The 19,501-nt window shown below is 37.8% G+C and overlaps 1 protein-coding gene across 3 annotated transcripts in view; it reads right to left on the reverse strand.

Moving 5' to 3' along the window:
- The window catches only part of LOC102234948 (pre-B-cell leukemia transcription factor 1), a 30,053-nt gene extending 10,963 nt beyond the window's left edge, over nucleotides 1-19,090 (reverse strand). The window contains exons 1-3 of one of the 3 annotated variants that reach the window (XM_014469699.2): nucleotides 18,317-19,089; nucleotides 16,317-16,430; nucleotides 11,521-11,594 (exon numbers count right to left, since the gene is read on the reverse strand). In XM_014469699.2, coding sequence (XP_014325185.1) covers nucleotides 11,521-11,594; nucleotides 16,317-16,430; nucleotides 18,317-18,501 — 373 coding nt within the window. In that variant the 5' untranslated portion in view covers nucleotides 18,502-19,089. Of the gene's footprint in view, nucleotides 1-11,520; nucleotides 11,595-16,316; nucleotides 16,431-18,316 lie in introns of all 3 variants that reach the window. The other 2 variants (XM_023348812.1, XM_005801503.2) reach the window with 2 other exon arrangements.
- Nucleotides 19,091-19,501: the final 411 nt, after the last annotated feature.

Here is a 19,501-nt window from a genome sequence, read left to right on the forward strand (position 1 = left end):
AAATTAACAGTTTCTGAAAGCTGAAAATAACAGAACTGCATACTTTGGTGCAGTCGTTTAATTATGACCAGTTACTTTTTTTTCCACATGAATTATGTAGGTCTCCATTAGGAATCCTAAAAAACTCAAAAAGGAGCTGCAACTGCTAAACACTAATATTTTTTTTAAGACAATAAGACAGGCTCACAGCCAACATTTATAGCTTTTAGAAATCACCATTATGCATATGTTACAAGTCTAGCTGGGCGGTGTGGCATTGGAAGACTAAGCGAGCAACACATACTATGAAATATTCAGGGTATCCAGCTGGGCTCTCTCTGCATACATAATCATTCTCATTTCTGCACAGCCAAAGTAGAAACATTGTGCTGTGCAGATACAAAAGACAAAATAAAAAGTGATGCAGGTAAAGGTGAACAACTCAACCAACAGTGTAGTGCTGTACATTAACTCCAATGCTTTCCTTACATAGGCATAGATAAGGCTTAAATGCCGTCAGTATATCATTGCTCAGCTCAGAGCACAAGCTTTATCCTTGTCTGTCTTTTCCCTCGCTAGCATCCCCTTTTTCACTCTGTCTCCCCCAACACACATCCCCTCCCCCCTCTCCCTTTCAACGCACCCTTACGACACATGCACACACACACACACACACACACACACACACACACTCTCCCCCTGTGCCCCCCCATCCCCACCCCCTGTTCTCCATTTCAGTCGAGTTCTCCATGTGAGCCGCAATCCCTCATGCTGTCAGCCCCCCCTTTCCCTCTCTCTGTAGACAGACAGGATTAGCATTTTAATTGCATCAGCTCCCTTGGGTATTCTCAGCCTTTCACTGGGAGAGAGCAAGGGATCGGGAGAAAGAGAGAAGAAAAAAAAAAGAGAGGGGGGGGGAAAGGTAAGGAGAGAGAGAGAGAGGGTAGAAGGAGAACCAAGGAGAATTGAAAAAAGAAGTCACAGAAGAAGATATGTGTGCAAGGAAGAAAGGGACTGAGAAAGAGGGGCAACAGAACTACACTGAATCTGGAGTACAGATGCGCCAGAGAGCAGAAGAGCCAGAGAGAAAGAAAACATTGTGAATACCTCAGGTTGTCCCAGGCGCAGCAAACAATCCAGATATGAGGACAACTTAAAATAGAAATGCTTTCGCTTTGAAAAATATAAATATGCTACACAAATTTATCTAACAAAACTCCAGATACAAGTCTTAAATTTCCATATACAGGTACATTTAAGTTTTGGAATAAGTACAGCGTTTCACAAAAATACATCCTCAACTTTTCCAACTCGTTTCAGACTTTAAGAGAAAATCTCCAAGGTTGGTTTAAATTTCTAGTTTCCAAACAATACTCAAGCATAACATAAACACTTAATATTGCATCAATGAATGCAAAGGCATACATGTAAAAAAAAATGTAAGAACTTCGGAGTCATAATTAAATAATATACAGAAAGAGTGCATTTAATCTTCAACTAGTGGTCTAGGGCAACAGCCCCTTCCATAAAATACTTTAATGCTGATTAAGGCAACATTTATTTCCAAGCGATGCAAAGAGGGGGGGTTGAAGTCTACCCACCCGACTCACCGAGGGGGTAGTCACAGAGTGGAGGAATGACGTAATGATGGCGTACGGTTTGTGCGACCAGACAACTACAGGGCTCCAAAATCTTACGTTTGAAGCATACAGTAGGATCACTAGGCTAGGTTCATCCACTTTTATTGTTTTGAAAGGAACAATATGCGTCTTTAAGCTCAAATTGTATGTGTACTAATAGCATTAATGCCATCAAGCAACTCCTGTTGGCTTGCATGTTAGGCTTCATCTCTGAAAGCTCACAGCTGTGTGGAATATTTCCATTTCCACTTGAGATTCATGCATAGCCAGAAGCAGCTCCAAGTTGGCTCATTTTGTTTTGCTAAAAGAGGCAAACTTTCAGTCATCTTGTTGTTTGTTCAGACATTTAAACCTCCTATTCAATTCTCTTAGATTCGAAGTTTGGTAAATCTTAGATCAATTCTACTTTATACAGGAAATAAAAATGACATGTAAGCAAACAAATGAAAACATAATTAGATGAAAAAAAAGTGTTGGTAGGTAAAAATTATTCCAAATTAAATTTTGAGCTAAAACTCAACAGCACAAAGATGTACCCTTTTTTTCCCTGAAAGGCAGTATTTTTGTAAAGTACTGTCAACTTAATGAGCCCAATCCATATGCTCATTCCTACTTTAAGCAGCTCACACTAATCAGCATCTGTTTGGGTAGTTCACCAGAGTCCTGTTGCACACAGCCCCCCACTCTAAGACACACACACACGCACACACACACAGAAACAGAGAGAGAAAGAGAGATGGAGGTACAGATTGAGAGTAAACACAGTGTGGTCTGACTAAAGTGTAAATGGGCAAAGTCACACCTTAGGCAAACACAACACTTCAATCCAGCACATCATTAGTCAGCCATTAATTAACCAAAATGGACAGGGGGCATTTAGGCATAAATTATAACACCAACAAATACAAAGAGAAAACATATTAATTCATTTAAATACCCTGAAATAAGCCAACAAACATTCCAGTTGCATTTTTTTAGGAACCATTACATCTTCCTGACTACAGTTAAATATTTTCCCTTAACACTTAATATACTTCTTTGTAATTCATAACAAAAACTAGACATTTGAAAATAAAAAAAAATACTGAATTTTACAAGCAGTAAAAACTACTAATTATGTTCATAGGACATCAACAAGAACAGTACTGTGTCAGTTTCAATTAAACACAATATAAAACTTCAGGTTATTGCAAGGAAGACGACAGATTCAAATGGTTCAAATTTCCTCAACACGAGAAAATTGTAATTAGTCATACAGACTTAACTACAGATGTCTGTACAACTAAAATGTTAAGGATTTTGCTACTTAATAATAGAAATTCATGATCAATTAAGTAATGTTTGAAGATAAAACAATGAGTAATATCGTGTAAAAATAATTATTGTCATCAAAAGCAGTACTGAAACAAAAAGTAAATTTTGAGTCCTGTTGTGGACTACTGACATGACGTTATCAGCGAAGTACATTTCAAGACAGAGAGCAAAGCAAAGACAAGAAGAAAGAATTGAAAATGTCACAGGAGGATGAGGAGGATGATGAAGAGCACCTAAGCAGGAGGCTTGTTACAGCACTGCAAGGATCTTCCCCCAGTCAACTCTCATCAGGCCAGCTGCCTCCTGTGCTCATTAGCACAGACTCTTAAGGAGCTCCTAAAGACTTTGTGAAAAATGAACGCTCATTTGAGAGGTCGTTAATTTGCACTGTTATGCAAATTTGGTGGCAATTAAGCCATAGATCAGAGGAGCGGTGCCCATTTATAACAAGTGAACAAGCATTATGACACAGTCAGATGGTGCCAGAGAGAACTGGGGCGACATGGTTAGTCTGCTCAGTTCAAATGTACCACCTCGGTTCTGAATACGACCAATTTGCTATTAGCATGAATCACTGAGCAAAAAACCTGAGGTTTTGACTAGCATAACCTCTGGATTTGTGTAACAAACACAGACAGATCTGCTTAAAGCATCAAAAGATTGAAAACAAAGTGACACAGCTCCCCAAAAAGCATCTGTAACCAAGACTTAAAAGTGGCCTATGTATATAACATGAATCTGCACAAATGGCATCAACCAACCATACAGCCACGCTGATTTACTACATACAATGTATAGCGTCTTAGTGTTTGTGTTTACACCCCTCCCTCTGCCAGCCTGATGTTTCTATTTCTTCCTAACATTAATGACATGGTGTGAAATAGACAAACATATTGTCTGGGACAGCTATGTGCATAACAGCTAAGGGGTGGAAGACACCCATCAATTGTAATTAATCCTTAATTAGTCAGGATTAGGAGCTGGGCTCAGAGACTCTCCCATCCCACTACCACCAAACTAGCACAATCCAGCTGAGACGTAATTTACATATCTTTAATTAGTGATATGCTGACTTCCTTTAAGAACAGCACATAGAAGTGGTTTGAATAGCACAGACATATCAGAAAGGGAATAAGTTACATTTGTGACAAACAAATAGTATTTTACTTGTATAAACTGAACATGTGCCAATCTGTGATGTTTTCAGCTGAATAGCCCAATTAGAGCAAAATGCTGCAGCCTGTAATTTTACTTTACCTGTTTGTTTTTTCCTTTTATTAATGCATCTTATTTTTCACCATAAAACAATAGGATAAATAAATACAATGAAAACTGCTGTCCAGTATCTAAATGCAATCCCACAACAAAAAGTCCTGAAGTGATTGTGTCCCAACACGTTTATTCATTTCGAAATCTCGATTCAAATGCAGAGTTAACAGACAACCCAATCAATATTGTTGGTGAAACATCTTGATACAGAAAAGTCTGGTTCCTTCAGGAATAATGCCACATGGGGAAATCAACTGGCCCACACGCCATTAGGTCTGGGGTGCTCTTGTTCCCCAGTTTGAGTAGGGGTGTGTGTCTGTGCGTGTGGGGGTGTCTGTCAGGGCCAGGGGTCTGTGTGATATTAGCCGTCTGCCAATCTGGCTTGGGGAATGGACACCAAGTAATTACTCTTGCTCTTACTGCCTCATCAATCTCTGTATCACTCCTGCACCCCCTTTAACACATTGTCTTCTTTCATCCTCTTCTTAAGAGCAGTAGGGGAAAAATGAATGGCGGGATGTCACAATACACACAAATTCATTGGATTTTTAAATAATAAAAGAAGAGTAATACTAATCCCAAGGATGTATTTAAGAGGGAAGTGTTAATTGAGCAACAACAGAAAGCACATTTAACTTAAAAACCCTAGAGATAGTTAATATGGTTCTACTTAGGGCAACTATTTTTATTCTATAAACATTTTTAGCTTAAAATAGATTTAACATTTTTCCTCATAAAATATAATGAAATACCTCCCTCAGGTTCTTAACAACTCATAAAATTTTATGGCTCTATTCCAAGTTAGGCTGCTTGAAAACTAATAACAATTAGGCCGTTTTAATGAGGCAAGTGATTCACATGACTTCATCAAGTGATCTCAGCCAAAATCGGTAGAACAAAAATATCCAACTAAACTGGTGCATGTGATGTTGTTTTCGTGGAGAAGAGAATAAAGTGTCCCGAATTGAGTATCACTAGTTTGGTTTTTGACTCGCATTCAAAAGATGTTAATAAAAATGTCCCAAATTTGACACAATGTCGTAAATATCCCTTGAGGGAGAAAAAAATTATTGTTTAAAAAAAAAAAAAAAAGGTCACAGTATTTAGTGAAGGTTGACTGATGCTACTTCACCCTAGAGTGACATGACACAGTTCATTTAATTTCAGCAATTTAATGAAACATTTTTATACATTTTTTGAAAGATTCAGATTTTCAAAATTACCGTATTTTTCGGACTATAAGGCACACATAAAATCCCTATATTTGCAAAAAAACAAAAAAATCAGCAATGCGCCTTATATTCCAGTGCGCCTTATGTATGAACAGTATACCTGTACTGTCTTTCCCACTTCACCACGAAGTAGAGGACCGGCAGCAAGGTTCAACACCTTTCTTCCATTAACACACTGAAGACAATTCTCTTTGTCCACAAGTTTACTAATGCAGAAAGTGTGAAACTGAAATAAATACAACAAAAAATACGATTACAACATGCACCATTTTGTTACAGTAAAATATAGTGAATAAGCTAAACATAAGTAGATAATAAACAGTATACATACAGACGATAACACGAAAGACGAAGGATGGAGGCAGATGGACGTGGATAATGATCAGACGTCAAGCACCATGTAAACATCCACCGATTTTTTACTTCCTGTGACGTCACTTGCTATTTACAAAATCTCCTGTTGGGGGTGCTAAAACTACACTTACAACAACACTAATACCACTCTAACAGCACAATACCGTATGCTTTATTACGACTTTGGTAAGCAAAGAAGCCACTACCCTTGATTGTCGAAGCATAATCGCTGCTGGTCAGAAACCTCGTGGAGTCAGTTTTCTATGCCCTCTAGACAGACTTGTTTTGGGGTGGCGAACCACTTTTTCTGATACGTACGATGCTTCAACATCCAGTAATTAAGGACCCCAAAATGGCACCTGTTAAGAGACATGCTTACGACGCGGATTTCAAACTCAAGGCCATCAGCCACGCAGTACAACATGGGAATAGAGCAGATGCGAAACAACGACTACTGTATTTTGTTTCGCTTTATGCGCCTTATAATCCGGTGCGTCTTATATATGAAAATAGATCAGTTCACTGATGCTGCATCTTATAATCCGGTGCACATTATAGTCCGAAAAATACGGCAAAGTGTCTCTGTTGAAAAACCAGTAAGATTTCAACTATGTTTCAGTAAGTTTATTGTTCTAATTTACTACAATAATCATAATAATAATAAAAACACATAAAAAGGCAGAGGGAGTGCTTATGGGGCTCACAAAGACATTTTTGACAAATATGGGATCCTCTTAGCAACGGTAATTAGATTTTTGTTACAACAACTCAATTAATATGATGGAGTTCATTACTCTCCTGAAAATGTAGTCCATTGATAGTGTACACAAAATGGCAAACAACGCACTAATACACTGGGATTTTTAAGAAAGTACCACAACTAAAAGAGTCAGGTTTAAAACAAACAACAAAAAAACAAATCTCAAACTACAACTGGCTCACCAAATTCCTCAGCATTAACCAGTTCAGCAGGCTTCCCAGTGGTCTTTAAACCAGTCACCTCACAGCAGGAAGCTGTCTGGCTTGATCTTCAACTGTCCACAGACTAAATGCCTATTGTACTTTAGGTCCGTTTCCAGGGTCAAAGCAGGGATTTTAAGGATTTAATCCAGTAACCTTACAAAATTTTACCGCATTTTCCTTCCAAGATACAAAATAACACAATCACAACTATTAAGGATTGTGGATTATGAACAGATTTTAAGTTTGAATGGAGAAGAAACACTGCCACTGCTGCATGCATGCTTGTTATTGCTCCTCTGGGACACAACTCACAGTCTTTAATTATTAAAGATCTGTAGATTAAATTTCTTTGAACTAGAAGCGACTGTAATTCAGTTTCAGATTTTAATCACAATAAAATGATTACAAATTGTGTTTTCAAAATCACAGTTTGTAATTTTGACCAGAGTTCTCTTTCATCATCTTTCAAAAAAAGCGAACACATAAAACTGCATGAGAAATATCAAGTTACAACATGATGCAGTTACATATTTCCAGAAGGTCTGGAGTAACTCTCTGTGAGCCAATTTTTGCAGTTTTATTGGTACATATTTTATTTTTCCAACTGGAAATCCTTTCCCCTCTCTGACATACACACACTCAAGAGTCTGGATCAGCACAGACATTTCCACAAAGTTTGGAGTGACAGTTCTTAGCTTTTAAACTATGCCTGCTATGACACAATCTGATATTAATGCTGAATTGGTCTGACTTTTCCATTTTAAAAGCATTTTGCTTTCTGCAGTGGCCAAGATCTGTATCCCCAGACTGCAGCAACAGTCTAGCAGAAGAAGGACTCTTATTGGCCTATCCGGATGTGATCTACATAATAGCTCCAGCTTTTGACCCCACAGTGGAAACATGCATAACAAAAGGCCAAGATGATTGTGGATGGATGGATACTAAATGATAATTAAAAATAAATCATAGTTAATCATTTTTGTCTGAATAAACATTTCTCTGAATGAACTTTTAGTTTAAGGACTAGTTATTTCACTCAGCTTCTCGTCAAACAATTTACTTTGTCTAATGATGAATTTTCAACAATCTCCCAAGCATCATATACCATAGGCCATAAGAACAATGCCACCATATTCTACATTTTGGCAGAAAAAAAAACTACACACACATAAACCATATAATAATTAATATGTTTGGCAGTTCTGAACTTTAAAATGTTCTTATTCAACCAACATGCTTATTTCTTGTAAGAAATGAGCCAGGCATCAATAAAAACATATATTTTTACCAATGAAAGTAATATTCTTTGGCATTACAAGAAAATTAATTTTTTTCAGATCAGCTTTTTTAAGCCTATATTTAAGCATAGCAAAAAGAATGTGTGATACTTTTCCTGTTTTAAATAAAATATATAAAAACACAATTAAATAAAGTTTTATCCGAAATAACTTCAGTTGTTTTAATAAATTAAAAATGTAACGACTGTATGAATTTATATCTTCTTCACAAGACCCTATCTAGACTAAAAAGGCCTCAGTGTGTGTGGGGCACACAGCAACTAAAGTCCAACAAAATAGTTGATGTCACATGTTCATGAGATTGTCTTATTTGTTGCAGACAATTTTGTGTTCCTGAAGAGCGCTGACAAGCAGATTTATAGGCACACTTTCAACATCAGTAGATTAAACTAAGACACTAATTCAAAAACAAAGTTGATCCTTCTGATCTTTTCAGTTTCAGACAAGATAACTTTCCACTACATCCATACAACCAGTAGATGGATATCAGAGACGTTTGTCAGACAGCTCATCTAGATGTACAAGGTTGATGATTGTGAACTTGTCCTTGTGATGGGGTAAGGAATAGGACTGAAATAATGCTGAAGTCCTTAAAAAGGTAAAAACAAACAACAACAAATATATGGATCTAAAATAACTATTGCAATACTATTTTTGCAATCAGTTAAAACATTTCCAAAAATAAACAGCTGCAAATATTCAAGCTTGAAAAGATGGACTTGATAAACGTGGCAGAGTGAGTGAGTGACAGACTCACTATTGGCATGTTAACATCAAAGGAAATAAAAGTAAGGAAACACATGCCCAAAACTAAAGGACAACTAATGAACCGCAGGGGCTTATCTGAGGAGCTGGTATTAGTTGTCCCACTGCACCATGAGCTATTTTTTACAACAAATACCCATGGGAACAAGAGAGTAAAAGAACCGAGTTGAAGCAAAACCACAGACTCTTCTTTGATCATTCGCAGAGTCCCTTCAAGTAATTTCATGTCCTCCTTGTAGTGCATCTTCAATAAAGCGTTGACAAAAGTTATGGTTCACACAGACAGAGGTCATGTTTCATGTGGGAGCAAAGAACAGCACTGGAACTGCTGTAAAATGGGGGTGTTTTGGGGTGGTGGCAGAGGGGGAGGGTGGGTACTGACATTTGCGCAGAACATTTCCTTTACAATGAAAACAATCTAACCAACTGCAGTACTCATAGGAATTCACCTCCCCTCCCCCATGCCCCACCTCCCCTCCTCCAACCCCAACCATTACATTACCATATCAAAGCCCCGAGTTCAGAGTAAGTCTTCTCTTTCAAGAATGGGAGCGAGGCAGCGAGAGGGAGGGGGAGAGGACAAGACCGAAGCAGTAGGAGTAGAACCAAGACAGAGTTTGCTTTTATCCCTGTTTGGTGTGTATGCATCAGTGTGTGCAAGACATATTGTGTACATGGTTGTGCCAACACATCTTTTGTTCATTAGTCAGGGGGAGCAAAAAAAATGCAAAAAAATAAAAAATACCTAATGGCTACCAAAAGGACTATTGATTGGGGTTTCTGAAGGATCCAATGAAAAGTCATTTTACATTCCTCAAATAGACAATGGGGCCTAAAGAGGGGGGTCTCAGTGGCCGTGAAATACCAAAGCAGGTACACAGTGCAGTTAGGGAGCTACATGGCAGATGGCCAGCAGAGTACAAGCAAAGCCAAAGTCTTTGCGTTTCGTGACTGGAATACTTTAAGTATGGCTCCAGTATTTACCCAACTGTATTCTTAGTGAGCTATTCTCTTGCGCTCACAGTACAAGTACTCACAGGTTCTACTGTCTAGTTTGCTGGGAGACCAAATGTGAAAATCAAAGTGAATGGCATTAGGGTAAATAAGACCACTGGTTGCCTGGGAAACAGTGTACCCAGCCCCAATCTCTCAGGCCTAGCCTTTACTTCCCTCCAATCACTAGAGAGCAATAATACATTATTGACAGAGGGCCACAACAGACAGCAGTGCAGTGTTTTCAAATTGTGTTTGAACAAGAGAGACTTACAGTTAGCCAAGGACAGTGAGAGAAGAAAGCATACAGCACAGAGGAGCTGGAGGGTTTTGCAAACCCAACCCATTTACACAACCATAACCATTAATCTGCCATTCATATCCAGCCGCACCAAAACAATCTATCCAAAAACCGGCTTGAATTGCCAACAGAGGCGCTACTGCATTGCTTATAATTGGCTATATTTCCCAATTTACAGTGTTTAACAGAAGTAGAGATATGCATTTCTCAACAGTTAGAGTAAATATTAATGTATGTCTTGTCCACCTGATGTTAAGACAACAGTATATGGATCTGGATCGTGTCCCCTCTCTCCATAAAGTGAAACTGCTGACAGGCATACATGTTATATCACATAAAATTGCTTTCACACTGTCTGTGCAACATGAATATTGCAAAAAGCTATTGGGAGTGGAGTATTTGTTAGTCATTATATTCCAATGCTTTGCATGCCAAAAATAGACCCAGCTTGTTGAATGCAGTAGATAGATGCAATGTCAAATAAACTACAGGTGAAAGAGAGTTGAATGCATTATAGGAATAGATGCAAAGGAGTGGTAAAAATTTGTATTTATTGCCAAAGTTATAATTTTTAGCAATATCACCATCATATGATTTTATAGTAAGCCAATATTTACCAATTACCAAAAAGGTAAAACTATTCTGCACCTTTCTGCTCCAGGTTAAAATGTAAATCTAAACTGAAGTATTAGCTAGTGAAGTCTGCGATGTTAATTTTGCCATCTTACTCGTGTTTCAAGAGATACTGACTAATTCTGCATTCGTAGTCAGAACTCAAAAGTTCTACAGACTTGGAAAAAAAATCAACAGGAATGCCCTCCAATCCGAAAGTCAGAGAACTTTTAAAAAGTTGACATTGAGATCCAGTGTGGCACTGATAAGCTGTCAAGACAACATGTTTATTTTACAAGACACACTTGTAAGAATGAGTCTAAAAATCAAAGTTCAATTCTACATTGAACAAAATGTGGAAAGTACAGCTTAGACGACGTTCAAAAGAGGTTTTGTGAGCAATGGCTGTTTGGGCGCCGCCATAATTGAATCCCAACTTCTACAGCTACGTTAACCGGAGTTAACTTGGGTGTGACGTCATTCCCAACTCCAAGCTTTGGTTTTGTGGAAAATGGAATGCAGCATGTGATTAGTTTCAGCTGTAAAGTTTGGATTGTTTCCAAGAAAGGAAGAGGTTCCATAAATCTGTGGTTTTAACCTGGTGCATAGTAATAATGGTGCTGCATTAACACATCCACAAAGATTAAATACAACCTTTAGTCAACATCGTCCTGAGAGAGGAAATGCATAAAAAGAAACAAAGGCTCTGAAGAACCTGGGGCAAAAAGCACTCTTTATCTCACTACTCAGTGCACACAACTAGAGCCCACTGGAAGATGCCGAGTGAAGTAGAGACTCACCTGTCTTTTCTTTGATCTCACAAAGAACGCTGAAGAGTGCTGGTTTCATTCTGTGACAGTTCAGGGCATGCTTCCTGTAAGACAGAAGAGGGAATAAAACAAAGAAGGAGAGAGGTGGGATTAGGGTAAACAGAACTCCATTTCAAGTCATTCCAAGTTTCTATTCCATAAAAAGTAGTAGAGCAGCTGTCTGTACTATGCGCACAGAACTGTTTTATGCCTTTGTAAGCATCGACACATCCTTGGAGCGTCAGTCCAAACTAGCAAGAGTAATACTGTCATTAGTACTCTTTGCACTGAAGAACAGGTAATGATGCCAAACCTCAAGGTCATCATTACTGAGAACCTGATTTCAGGGTTAATACGCAGTAATCTAATTTCTACCTGCTGAAGACATCCTCAATCCATGAAACTAGATGGTGAGTTGACAGAGCCCATTTGGATTAGGATGCATTTTTAATATAACCAGACATTACCTTTATCACCAAACAAACTGAAAGCAATCTATGTATAAAAACTCTGCAGTTTACAGAAATGAGATCACCTCAGCTTATCCGGTTAACACGTTCCATTTAACAACATACTCACTCCCATGACACTTTATAAAAGGATTAAAGAATTGAATGCTGTGGCAGGTTTGATTTCACTCTTTGCTCAATACAAGCAGTGTGCAGAGCACTCAATATTTATTTGTCTTGAGGTAAAAATGATCATTATGGTGTAAATAACACTGAGACAGCCGCAAAAGCAGTATTCTGTCTTGTACATTTCTAATTCAATAGACCTCAAAGTACCCCGAAATTACATGCTTGAGTGTCTAGGATAAATGACAACACAGCAATATAATCATATTTAATAAAACCTTAGCAATGCACGACATGGGTTATGTCTGTAGCCCCTTCATTTACACCATATTCAAACTAGAATACATACAGCAAAAATAAACTCTTGCTTCAAGTAGAAAAGGTACCCTTTAAATTCATACAAATATACAAATGCACAGTTAAGACAATCCATTAACTCATAATCACTTCAGAAAAGCAACGTTATCCATAACAAAAAGTAAAATACCCATGTGTTCTGACTTCGACTGGGGTTGCATATAAAATTGCTGAGGCAGGTAGTTTAGATCCATTCTGCTGCTCCGCAGGTGAGACAGCAGTGAATAAAAAGCTCATACTTAACAATACCAGGCAGCTCTGACGTTATCAACGGAATAAAACCATGGTTCATAATTCTTATAATTGCTACAACTGCCTGATGGATAAAAGGGGCTAAAGTTGAAGTTATTGAAGCTGTGAGGGAGACTGTTGGAAACATATGAAGGTTAATAGTTAAAAAGCTACTTATTGAGCAGTATGGATATGAATGGCACTCACATCAGTCTGATTTTACAACTGAAACTGACTAATTATATTTTAAATGTTGTAATTTTATAGTCATTTTAATAAATAACTTTTATGAAGTCATAAATCTTCAAGTCGGCAAGGAAAATCACCACACTGAAATATTTTTGAAGCGCCGACAATTGATTTCAAAAGCCATTTGTATGGAAATACTTGCAAAACACTTTCGCCTTTCAGTGTACCATATTTGAATACTACTCAAACAGTATTCATTACTGAATAAACTTTTAACACTTATATGCCCCAGGCTTTGAAGGGTGCATTCATATGCATATTTATAGTCAACTGGTGTGTAAATGTAAGATATCCTAAATTGTAACGCATGTTACACTTTTGTTGAACGCCAAATGAATAAAACACAACTTTATTAGATAATAATTTGTAACAGAAAAAAAAATAAAAAAGAAACACTAAAATAGCTATAAACAATAGATTACAGGTTTGTTTTATGATTTATTCAGGACAACAATTTCTATTTTAGCTACACAAAGAATGGAATCCCAATAGTACGCAACATCTCAATTGCAAGCAAGAACTGCAAGTGTGCAATTATTTGACAAGGTACTATATTTCAAGTAGGATTTGCGATGGCGACATTGGTAAATATTGTGATGACAATACCAGTTGTGAACGTATGATGATAGTTTTATTCTTTTCTTTTGCACATTTTGAGCAGTATCGTTTGTGTCAAACGAGAACATCTGCTGCTGTGAGATTGTCCAAGTGGATAAATATTACATTAGCATGAAAAATGAACGCTCATACACTTGGAATATATATTTTTCAACTCCAAACAGTCTTTTGCAGTATGAATATTGCACACGCTGATATTGCAATGAGAATATATCCGCGATACGTTGTGCAGTTTTAAATTTAAGTGACATGCATTCCCACTCTGCATATCAATAATGTAGTTGGCCAATTGAAGGAACTCTAAGTGCCCTTATGCACCGAATATATATTTTTATTGGTTGGGATGCTGAAGCTCATAGTAAAGAAACTTGTAAAGAAAAAAAAGGAACAAGGAAACACAGATTAATCATAATCATTATCGTTGCAATTTTCAACAGCATTATTGCAAATATGCATCTTCCTGATAATGTGCAGCTCTAATTACAACCATAAGCAGAAGAGCCTCAAATCCCATTCTCTGGTGAAATAGGTTGTCACAATATCTCAAACTAAATTGTGAAAAGAACTATCTACCATTACCATTAGATAACATTTTTGATATGTGAGAAAAAATTAAGAACTAGGAAAACAGAACAACTAATTACAAATTGCTTCATAACATGTCTTTTCAACTCCAAAAGTAAAATATTGGGAACACTTGTATGAAATAAAGAAGCACCACTTAATATGGAACCACAGGTTAGCTTTTGCAGCATGGCTAATGTATCAGGTGAGATAAACTGCATACAGTTCTTATTACCATTAATCAACACAATCTATTCCCCCTCCCTCCCCATTTATTTAATTCATTTCTCACAACGCTACTGGTGGTGCTATGCTTCTTACATGATTTCCTTCAACCCTTTTTACAAAGATTTTTCTGGTGCATGTTTGTTATGATGTTTTAAAGTCATAACTTTTAAACTTGCTGAGAGTATCTGTAAATATTACTTTCCAGGAGCTCTATCTCCCAGGGCTTGGCGATATGACTGAAAAACATATCACGATAAGTGTTTTATATTAGTTGATATCGATAATCATTGATTAGGTTTTTGTTTTAAAAATCCGAAACACTGCCAAACTGATAACGTGATCATTAATGTTTTATGAAAAATGTCCTCTCAAGCTATTATATTCATTTTTTCCTTTCGCTCAAAGTTGTTTTTTATTTTTTAAGACGTTAAGCACTGCTGCTGCACAAGTTACTCAGCAGGTTAGCATTAGCTTACCAATGAGTGATGCCACCAATCTAGTTTACCTCGCCAAGAGAGGTTGAGAAGTTAAAGCCTTTCCTCTGCCTACATTCCCCAGAATGCCATGTGGGATTGAACTATTGAACATGTCAACATAACGATATATATTGCTGTCATTGATTTATTACCCAGCCCTACTATACTCCCTCCCTCTAAGTCCAACCACTCAAATTTAGACACAAGTGTACTGCATCTGCTGTATGGATTAGTGCTTTCCACTATCAATGTAAACTTTCAAATGTCTTACATGTGGTCATCCAAGTTCAAGGTAGAAGACTATTCCCAAAAAAAAAACAGAAAAAACAAATCAGGAAACGGCCTCTGGCACTAGATATGAGACTTAGACTGACTTTATTATCATTTTGCATGCACAGGGTGTATAACCTTATCAATATCTATTGCCATAATGATAAAATGTTCAAAACAGCTGTAACCCCTGGACAACAACTCAGGTAAAGCTTGTCATTACATATAGTCAAGACGATGGTAGAGGACACTGGCACCAGGGGCCACCAAGTCTACTACAACAATTTATTTAAAGGCTATCTGCAAATGATAGTGCATGGTGAAATACTTACTCAATTTTAACTGATGACGAACTTAGAATGAAGAGGTTAACATTTCAGTCTAGCTTTCAAAGACAAATCCCTTAATGTACTTCCAATTATGCAAAACACACAACTAAGTCAATATGTGCATGAGACAATATGAATTTATTTTACATAATAGGACAAAAATTGAAGCCCACTGCGATACAACTGTCACTAAAGTTTACTTAATCAGATATATATGTTCTATATTTGGATTGGTTTACAGTTCTGAGGAGGGAGATCAAGTGAGGGGCCTGAAAAGTGAGGTGACAGAAAGGTGCTTGAGCAGCGAGGTCTGCAGCCAAGTCCTTTGGGATTTGGTCCCTGTGAATGAAAACCTGCCTATTGTCTGTTTTTGTATTGTTCAGTCTTGCTGCTTTTAAGCAGGAAACACCAATATTTCTTAGGTAACAACATTGATATGCGGTTAGGAAAAACATAAGTATACGTTTGGTGAAAACCTTGAAAATCAATATAATGCCTGTTATGGAAAAAACATGCAAAAAAGAAACATTTCAAAAATAAACCATTTCTTTTTGAAACAGGATGAAGCACAGAGAGCTGACGTATAACAACCAATGATGAATATGAACTAGCTACACCTGGTCTAACCACAACTCCCATTTCTGTTGTAAACATCCTCTGCAGTTTTAAAAGAGGGAAGTGGCACCTACAAGACCCAGTCCAAAGGAATGCCTCTCTGCGAGAGTTTTGAGGGGAAAAATAAAATAAAAAATTATGTGTCTAGAACTAAATGTCAACTTCCTCCACAAAATCTGTCACTGCTCAATTTGAGATGGGGAGGGCTGTCTTCACCATGGAGGGTATGAGCAGGAGGGGGGGAGAAGAAGGTGTGCATGCGGTCCAGTACTGACCTGTGCTGGAAGTTGAGTGGCAGGCCACCCCCTGCCATGCCCCCCCCTGCTCTCCCTCCCTCTGTGGGGTCGTCTGATCCACCCCAATGCGCTGGCGATTCCTCTGGCCAGGATCTAAGCATATGGTGACACGGTGAGAGGATGAGGGTGGATGGTGCGCAGGAAGGGTACTCTGCAACACCAACTTCTTGTGCTACCCTGACCACTCCCTATCCTATCCTGCCACGTTACATGACAGGGAAGTCATGTAACCGTAAAAACAACTTTATACATTAAAACATAGATCATCCTGACCTAGGAAATGATTGACATATTGGCATACAGTGACAAAAAGACAATAAAATGCAAGTCATTTAGTATTTATTAGGACCTCCATCTGTAACAACATTCACTGTTTAGTGTTGAAGTTGCTTATGTTTTGGAATTTTCTCAACAAAACAAAACAAAATTTATATATACAAGTAAAAAGTCAAATGCACATTGTCACAAGGGCACTTCTGCAATTTAATTTTCCAAGTACGATGATAGAGTACATATAAAGTATGGTGGAGGTGTGCGTGTAAAGTAACTCCTACAATGCTTCATAAATAAGTGCCAATGTAGTACGTTCTACAGTGCAACTGATTTTTTTGTACTTATAAATAATTTAGCTAAATAAGTTCACAACAGTTCCGCCATTGCCTATTGTCAGCACAAACTTGAAATACAACAGATGAAACTGAAACATCAGCAAGAGCTATTTTAACGCAAAGTTAATTGTGCCATGAGGTGTGATGAACTCTCCAAAGTAGTAGTCAAGAAAATGTAATATCTCAACATTCATAGGCTGCCAGTATAGCATCATTCCTCCCCCTCACCACCATCTCATTAATAGAAACTCGATTTGCGGACAGCTGCACTCGCGTACACATTATAGGAGAATTGATTGCACCCAGCACACAATGAAAAGGATGAACACCAGCGAGGGAGGGAGTGAAAGGAGTGAATTAATTAAGAGAACCAGGTGGTCAAATGTTGGGTGGAAAATCACTAGCTAATGACACATCACACTGTGGCCACAGTCTTGCAGTGGACGGTTGTCTATTGTTGAAATACTGACGCTTCATTTGAAACTGACCTTATGCTCTTTGAGCCACATGGCAAATGAGTGTGAGTCAGTCACTCAGTGGGGTACATGCTGTCAATAAGTATAGGTAAAATGCTTCTAATACAAACATTACATTAAAAAAGAGTCGTAAATGACACATCACAAACACCACAGACATGCAGGACTGGGTGATGCCTGATCTTAACTTTATGTAGGATTTTTCCCCCCACTTTACAGTTTGATTCCTGGGGTTATTGCTACTATTTTGGACTGTAAATAAAAGTCGTTTTTAGCTAAACAAGCTGTAAAAATTATTTCAATAATATGACAGATTATAGTTTTATTAACGTTCTTTTTATATACAAATTTTTCATAATGTTTACAAAGCTGCTACTTCTCCATAGTTTAGATTTGATGAAAAGTTTTTAAAACTTTAAAATTCATATTTTCTTCATACGCGGGTAAATTAACACTAAATAAAAAGTAACGCATTTTAGTTTGGGATGTATTTTCTTTTCCCCGCACCCTCCAAAATGTAATACTATCATAGACTTTTTTTCCCCCGATTTAATATTTAATTGGTAAACCAATTAGTACAGAGGATCGGTTACAATTACCAAGCCAGTATGTTTACACTTATAAGTATTCAAGGTGATGTAATTTGCAGCAACAAGACTGTATTTTATTTCTCTTGTTTTACAAATACCCACACTCTACAGTGGACTCCGAATATGTTCAGTATATGCAGGCACAAAATGTACATTCACTTTCATACTTTGGTGCAAATTAACATCGCAGTGTAACGTTACATTAATCCCTCAATAACAAACTATCTTAATTTTAAATCACGCAACAAAAAAACTGACTTTAGCTTAGCTATCATGAGTGGAAAATGGCTCTTCACAAGTCTTACCTGGCCTGTGCTTCGTCCAGGCTTTCGTCGGTGATGGCCATTATTTGCTGTAGAATATCTCCAATGTCTTGTTGCGGCTGACCGAGGGACTGTTGTTTCCGGACCGAGTCCGGATCACCGACATCGGGCTGTGATAGTCCACCGAGTCCGGTGAGACCCGTCAGCATCCTAGTCTGATCATCCATACTTTCAAAGAAAACTCGCCGTTTTCCTCAGTCGACGAACACAATCAAATAGCTAGCCTATTAGCTAGCCAGCAAAGTGTTTTCCACGATAAATCATACAACACTTATTCCCTTACCCGACAGCGACAGTAGGCGATTAGTTTGGGGTTGTTTTCGCAAATCAAACAGCACGAACAGGGTTTACATTCGTCTGTATCTTTTGTTTCCTCTACTAGTTAATAAACGCGGCCAGGCTAACGGAGGCTAACCGCCGTGTAAAAAAGAAGCAGCTAGGTTAGCAGCAGTAGCCCAGCAGAAAGGCAGCAGGGACACACATGCACAGCCTGTGTGAGCGCCTCGCACATTTTCAGGAAAAATGTAGAACGAAAATTTAGCCACAAAACGAACATACGAGTCTTTTAAAATAGCGCGGTAATTTAGGAGTTATATCAGGTATGAACACACACTGTTTCAAACCTTGTTGCTCCTGTAAAAAAAAAAAATGTGTTACCAAAACAGACTACGTTTTGCCATTGTTGTTGATGAGTATGTGGGATGTTCTTCGGCGGAGTGGTGTACGTCGCTTTGACCATTAAAACTCACGGCACCACAGAGCGCGATCTTGTGGGTGGGTAAATGATAAACTATACATCGAGAGCATCTTTAGACAGGAAAAAAAAAATCTATCTCGAAACATTTCCCACCGCATATGCAAATATTAGATCTAATTTACGATTATATTACGCTGCAAAAATCTACTAGTAAACCAAAACTGTGATTTGATTGCTGCAAAAAATAAAATAGAAGCCTGGTTATACACAGTTGAAATAATATTTTGTAAATCTCGTATTAGAATGTTACATTAACTTTCATAGTCCAGACAAAACCTTAGCCTTTGACCAACCAAAAAAATAGTTATTTTTGCAGATCCCCAACCTAGGTGACTACGTGTAAAAATAGCAGGAAAATGCTGCTGTGCCTGTATAGACTTGCTAACTATGCAACTAACATTATAAGTTAT

Source organism: Xiphophorus maculatus, chromosome 16, assembly GCF_002775205.1.
Source record: "Xiphophorus maculatus strain JP 163 A chromosome 16, X_maculatus-5.0-male, whole genome shotgun sequence".
Lineage (NCBI taxonomy): Eukaryota > Metazoa > Chordata > Actinopteri > Cyprinodontiformes > Poeciliidae > Xiphophorus > Xiphophorus maculatus.